General features: G+C 42.1%; 1 protein-coding gene across 1 annotated transcript; it reads left to right on the forward strand.

Annotated features, from left to right (window-relative positions):
* The first annotated feature begins 1,491 nt into the window (after nucleotides 1-1,491).
* On the forward strand, nucleotides 1,492-4,549 carry LOC147611739 (Sodium Bile acid symporter family). Its single transcript, XM_086784781.1, has 6 exons — nucleotides 1,492-1,857; nucleotides 1,945-2,326; nucleotides 2,667-2,762; nucleotides 2,883-3,189; nucleotides 3,612-3,859; nucleotides 3,963-4,549. The coding sequence occupies exons 1-6, from the start codon at nucleotides 1,767-1,769 to the stop codon at nucleotides 4,213-4,215; spliced, it is 1,377 nt and encodes a 458-aa protein (XP_086640907.1). The 5' UTR covers nucleotides 1,492-1,766; the 3' UTR covers nucleotides 4,216-4,549.
* Nucleotides 4,550-6,798: the final 2,249 nt, after the last annotated feature.

Genomic DNA, 6,798 nt, shown 5'->3' on the forward strand with positions numbered 1-6,798 from the left:
AAGGCACTTTATCATCTCTTTGGTAGAGAAACTATGAAGGTGCTCTGAGCAAGTCGCATGGTGTGTTCAGTGAGCTAAAGGGGGGCAGGGTTAAGCTTACTATTATGGAGAGAATCCTAGTCATCAAGTAAGGTCAAAAATAGAAGAATCTGGACCTTTATTGATTAGGAAAATACTTAGAATGTAAAGGTTTCAAGGCTATATTATTTAAAGTAGCAAAACACTTATAACATATAGTGATAATAGAATTCATATAAAAGGTGTGATGCTTTCTTGTTGGAAAATGGGATGATGACTTGTACTTGAGAATAGTAGCATGCACATTCTAAAAATGTGATTGTTTAGCTTGGGTGTGTTTTGCTTCCTTACATAGCATGAAAGAGTGAATAACCATGCTAATTGAATTCAATTTTGTATTGTCAAATTATGTGCATAACCACATTATCTTATGGTTCTGTGTGTGTGTGTGTGTGCGCGCGCGCGCACGCACGCATGCACGCGCGTGCGTACGTTGTTTATTGCAAGAAATAGGTAATTGAATTGAACTTACTCGATGGGCCTCAAACAGCCTCAAACAAAGCCCATCGAGTAAGTTCAAGTTGCCCATACATGTAAATGAGAGCTCTAAGTTGCCCTACCGCACATCTAGCATAGTACCTTCATTTTTCAAAATATTTACATAATCATAGACCATTTTGGTGAATACATGTATTCATTGGGTAAACTCATTTACACGTATGGAATACATGTATTCATTGGGTAAACTCATTTACACGTATGGGCAAGTATAAGTTTACATTGCTTGAAGGATACCATCTCCAGATTTTGTAAATATTTTGAAAAATGAAGGTACTATGCTAGATGTGCGGTAGGGCAACTTAGAGCTCTCTCCTCTTCTGTAGGTGACGGCTCTCCGGTTGAATCTCTTCTCATTTTACTCTCTCCTCAGTTACTTCTTTGTCATGTCTCTCTTCCCCCATTTCCAAGGGGATGGGGGCTCTTAGAAGACATTTTTCACATGGCTCTCATATCAAGGATTGTGAGTGCACCTTCATAATTTTAAAACACGAACTTAAATTTTTAAACCAAAAGTTCAAAAATTTAAGTTTAGTTCAAAAAATTTAGAGCTGTGTGGTGATTTAAGCCTTTGCATTTTCAAGTAAAAAAAAGTTTAGGCTGCGCTTTAGAATATCCAAAGGTTTATACGTAAAAGAGAGTCTGACGTGGAAAAGCCACCGCCGTTATTTTCTTTTATAAAGAAATGTGGGGCCCGTGAGAGGGCCCTTTTATGCGAAAAATCTCTGGGAGGCAGCGAGGAGGCCACGCGAGGGGCTTCTAGTCTTCGGACGCGTGGCGTAGCTTCAGACAGGGGCGTGGGCCTGCTCAGCAGGGACACTAAAAGACGGGTGGTCACAAATGAGTGGAAGCGGGGCCCGCCCGCGAGCGGTTTTGTAAAACCGCTCAAAAGAGGGAGGGATCTTAAGAGCCACCACAAGCGTCGCATTCTCGGCCTGACAGCCGCTTAGTTTCTTAGATTAAATTAATCTAAACCTAATCTCAGCTCAATCTATCAATAAATAATACTGAAATACTCACTAATCTGTATTTTTTTTGCAGTAGATCCTTGGTTCTCATGAGCTCTTTTAGCTCGCCGCTGCCATAGCCAGGGCTTACGCATATGCTTAAGCCTAAACATAAGCATAAGTTTGACCTAAACAAGTCTTCAACACCATCCCTGTTGATTCAACGTCCTGCCCTCTTTGTACATGGCAGCAAGCGTCTCACTGCGTTTCTGCCCACTAGAGCATCTGCCCTCGAGAGCTTCTCGTGCAAGGTCTCCATTATCGCTCAATACAGGTAACCTACCTCACCTTCCTGTGTGGGCAGATATGAAACGCGCCCCTTGATTGACCTATTTGAACCAAGTTTCCTCCTCTGTTGCAGGTGCCAGAGTTTTTCTTGTCGATGAGCTCCTTGGATCATATGCCAGGCTAGTGGGCTTTGCCTCTTCCTTCAGAAACATCTCTTCCATCGCTCTATCATGTGGTGATAGGCTCCCTCATCACATCCACATCCATAGGAGAAGAAGAGGTAGTGAATGGTCCTTCCCCTCCGTGTATTGCAAGGCCGCCCATGGAGGGAGGGTTGGGACTGTGGGAACCCACGACAAGCAGGGTAATGTCTCTCTTGCATCCTTCGGATTGAAACCGCGAAGGATTTCGGGGCACAACAATGGGGATTTCGCCAAAGCCCTTTCAGCATTGCTACCTTATGTGGTGGTGGCCACAGCCATTGCAGCATTGGTGCAGCCTAGCACATTCACATGGTGTGTTCAGTCCCCTCATGTATCTAATATCATTTGTGGATTGCATTCAATGGGTACTCTTTGTCCTCGGGCATGTAGTCTGGTGGACCTCCCTAGCAGCAGACATGTTGTCTGGTGGTAGAGGGATTGGAATTGCTGGGTAGGAACCTGTGTTTGAATTACGCAGTGGACACCTTACACCAAGCCACAGTAGTAGAAGCAATAGGGACTCAGAAAGTGTAACTCGCTATATTATCATTCCAGTTAATTGCTTTCTTGCAGGAAGAGATTGTTGTAGGTTTGTCCCATGTGTACTGTATCAGAGTGATCATGCATTTGAATCACTTTTAATGATTTGCAGGGTCAGCAAGGAGTACTATGCCCCAGCTCTTGGTGGGATTATGTTGTCCATTGGTGTCCAACTTTCTGTTAAGGATTTTGCTATTGTCTTGAAGAGGTGAGTTTTGCTGAGCAATATTTTATCAACGTAGGAATCAAGATGACATAACATGCTCACATTGTTTTCGATTAATTGCAATTTGTGGAAAAGCTAACGGTTGCGTGTGATCTGTTGCAGGCCTAAGCCTGTTCTTGCGGGTTATGTTGCCCAGTATGTATTCAAGCCACTGCTTGGGGTGCTTGTGGCCAGGGTGTTCAGCATACCCACGGCGTTTGCATCTGGTTTCATTCTCATGGCGAGTGTAGCAGGTGCCCAGCTGTCAAGCTATGCCAGCTACCTCAGTGATGGTGATGTGGCATTGAGCATCGTCTTGACTAGTCTGTCAACCATCTCGTCCGTGGTTGTAACTCCAGTGTTGACAGGGCTACTGATTGGCTCGGTAGTACCTGTCGATGGCCTGGCCATGGCAAAATCCATACTGCAGGTATCATTCATATGTTTTAAGTGCCTTCACTGTAACAAAATTACACTCTCACATGCATTATTATAATTGAATTGGCTTTTTGTATGTTCTTAGGTCACAATTGCTTTTCCAGCACACACAAGGAGTGTGCATCTCTTTTTAGGTCACGATTGCTCTCTAGCATATGAGCAGGAAGGATTGTGGAACTATCTTACAGCTGGTTGCTTTACACTCTACACGCATTATTGTAATTGAATTGCCATTTTGTATGCACTTAGGTCACGATTGCTATTCTAGCACACACGCAAGGAGTGTGCATCTCTTTTTAGGTCATGATTGCTCTCTAGCATATGAGCAGGAACGATTGTGGAACTATCTTACAGCTGGTTGCTTGCTTTGCATGGCCACAAATCTAATCCATCTGTACTGTCATTTTGACACAGGTAGTTTTATGCCCTGTGATGATGGGCCTTGCATTGAACACGTATGCGAAGCCGGTGGTTGATGTGATCCAGCCTGTCATGCCCCTCATGGCTATGGTCTGCACTTCTATGTGCATAGGAAGTCCACTTGCTTTGAACAGGGCTCAGATAGCAAGCCTTCAAGGGCTCCAACTGCTGGTTCCAGTGGTGGCCTTCCACATTGCTGCTTTCACATTTGGATATTGGATGGCCCAGGTGCCTGCTCTAAGGTAGGTGTCTAGTAACCCCCTTATGCTTCTCGTGTGACAAATTCATGTCTGTTTAATACCAAGAGGATAAATTACATGAACGTATGTAATATGTATGGGGCAGGCTTGATGAGAAGGCATCGAGGACCGTGTCTCTGTGCACAGGGATGCAGAGCTCTACACTGGCAGGGCTTTTGGCGACTCAATTTTTAGGAGGAAGCCAGGCTGTGCCCCCAGCTTGCTCTGTGGTGGTGATGGCGGTGATGGGTCTCAGCTTGGCTTCTTTTTGGGGCAATGGCAGCTCCATTTCTCAACTGCTCAAGAAATCAATAGAGAGAGACCTGCCCTCATCCTTCCAAACTCAAAAATGCAGGTGATTGATTACATGGTAACTACCCATTAATCAATCCCTAATTATTCAGCTTTGTACATAACCTTAATTGCCATGTCCCTCCTTTTCGTATTACAAATATACATGATGGCTGGCTGGTTTCTATGCTACATGCCAGTTCAAGTACAGGCTATGGCTAAATGGTATCTTTAGGGTGAAATGTGAGAGTTCCAAATTTTACAAGGTGTCGCTGGTGAAAGTAAAATGTCCAAATCATTTCTGGATTTGAAGTTAAAACATCCAGAGCAAGGAGTGTATATTTTTTTCAAGTTTTTCGAAGAAAGCAAAATATCAAAGGCATCAAAGGTGCTTAAATGGTCTATGGTGTTCTCATTCCCTTCAATCAAGGAGGGGACTTGGCTGTAGAAGCTTATAATGCTACCTAGCCTCTGCTATTGTGCCAGCCGGCAGGGGGTATAGCTGATTTAATACACTTCACATCACTCCACCTTACATGCTCATCATGTAGCATCAATTTCATCACTCTGAATGTTCTTATGCATGGTCAAACGAGCTTTTTTTGTTGTTGTCAGAACTCCTCAATATGAGTTCAAATTAACCAGGAGCATCGTAGGGCAACAAATAGGGCTTTTGAATGCGTGCCAGCCAGAGTCTGGGTTTGATTTTCTTTCGCTACACTCGTTATTGTAAAAGCATGGCACTGTTTGTCTCCATTGTCATGGTCTTTGTTCAGGGCTCATTGGTTGAGTTATTCTGTGACTGGCTCAATTGGACTACTGTCACGTGCACACCTTAAGCAGGTTGCACATGGGCATGATTCTCAGAATTCTGAGGTTCAAAGGCAAATGTAGGGGTCAAAAGTGGAACAATCCAGACAGCTAAAGCTATCTAGAAGTGCTCATTGGCTAGGCACTTTTCCCGATGTATGAATATGTTATGAGTGTTGCAAAGACGCTAATGCTGGAGACGATGAAGCTAATGACTCTCTGAGATTGGAGACGATGAAGTAAATGACAAAAGCGTTCCTCTATTCGAGTCTAAGAACGAGCTTGCTCGCTTCTGACCCCGGCTCAAAAAACAAAAACAAAGTTACAAAGAAGCTTATATTCTCCTATAGATAGACAACTAAGGGACATACGAAGAGATCCATACTCCACCCAGTATGTGCGAGTTGCAATCTTCATGGTAGTAACAGAGGCAAGTAGTGGGTTGTTGCACAAATTGTTTCGATTTGGCCCTCTAATTTGGGCATGGGGCACTAGTGCACATTGCACTGGTGACCAGGTGATTGGCCAACTATAGGTGGCTTGGAAGGTTGAGGCACAAAACACACACACACACATCCGTCCATGGAACTTTGGTTGTTGGTAGCTGTGTTCCCCCTTCCCCCCCTGCCCCCCACCCACTCCCTTTCAAAGACTAGTTATATTAGGTCTTCTAATCAATCTGTTAATAATTTCAGTAATGAGAGGCCTCGCACCCCCTCTAATAACAATAGGCAATTTTTCAATAGCCATTTAAGCTGTGGGTTTTGGTGGGCCTCTTGGTTTAATACCATAATGTATGATGAGGCGCCCGTCCACCTAGGACCTCTCATCGTCATCATCATTAACTTGAGTTCACAAAACTTCGTTCAAAAAATAGAGATTTGTAGCCAATTACTTTTTAAAAAAAACATGAATCTTTTATTAGGAGAATATTACAATTTAATGAAAACCACACTCCCATGGTAGAGCTCGAACCTCTTGACCACTTGCACTCATAAACCCTCTCCTTCACATAGGTTTGATCAAATTATATGAACGCATAGAAAACTGTGTAAATCACACTATGTAACTAAGAAATCCTAAGACCCCAATTTCAATAATTTGCAAAAGTGAACTTGAATTTTGTCAAAAATGTTATTTGGTAATGAATTTATATGAAAGCATAGAAGTCTATGAAAGCTTTGTTTATTGCATTCTATGTGATTAAGGAATCCCAGGGGCGGTCAATCTCAATAATTCACTATTTCACTTTGAAGAGGTTAAAGAAACTATGGTAGGCAAAATAATGAGCATCATGTATACTAGTTTTGGGTTGATAGATTCGAGTCACCTTTGCAAAAAGGTGCAACTTCCAAAATAATTACAACGCTCTCATACAAACTTTCTTCTAATTCTAAGTGAATTACTCAAACATGACCCACAAAATAGCAAAAATCTTTCTCATGCACTAAAAGTAAAAAAATTTATTATTTCAAAAAGTAGCCACAGAAGATCCTAGACTCACAACTACATTCGAAACTCTAAAAAAAAGTTTCAAATCTAAAATTGGAGCACTACACAATGAGTGCAATAAGAGAGATGCATTGTGCACATGGGTCTTGTTAGTTTAGGAAATAACCCTTAGTAGTCATATTTTCGTTTAAACCTAGTTACCTTAGTCATAGTACTTTTATAGCTTATCTTTAAATATCAACAATCATAATTGAATGGGTATTATCTTATCAAATCCTATTGATGTAGCTATTTAAGCACAAAGCACAATCTCATATAGATATTCATTTAGAGATAATGCAGTTTAATTCGATGATCTTTGTCTCCATCTTTTTGTCAGCCTGATTGTT

The sequence above is a fragment of the Cibotium barometz genome, chromosome 47, assembly GCF_041138505.1.
Source record: "Cibotium barometz isolate CiBa-2024 chromosome 47, ASM4113850v1, whole genome shotgun sequence".
In the NCBI taxonomy this organism is placed as follows: domain Eukaryota; kingdom Viridiplantae; phylum Streptophyta; class Polypodiopsida; order Cyatheales; family Cibotiaceae; genus Cibotium; species Cibotium barometz.

Excerpts from the sequence above, each read along its gene's own strand:
- LOC147611739 (XM_086784781.1), top strand. The coding sequence starts at position 1,767 with ATGGCAGCAAGCGTCTCACTGCGTTTCTGCCCACTAGAGCATCTGCCC. Across the intron at positions 1,858-1,944 it reads TCCATTATCGCTCAATACAG|GTGCCAGAGTTTTTCTTGTC; the intron begins GTAACCTACCTC and ends CCTCTGTTGCAG. Across the intron at positions 2,327-2,666 it reads CAGCCTAGCACATTCACATG|GGTCAGCAAGGAGTACTATG; the intron begins GTGTGTTCAGTC and ends AATGATTTGCAG.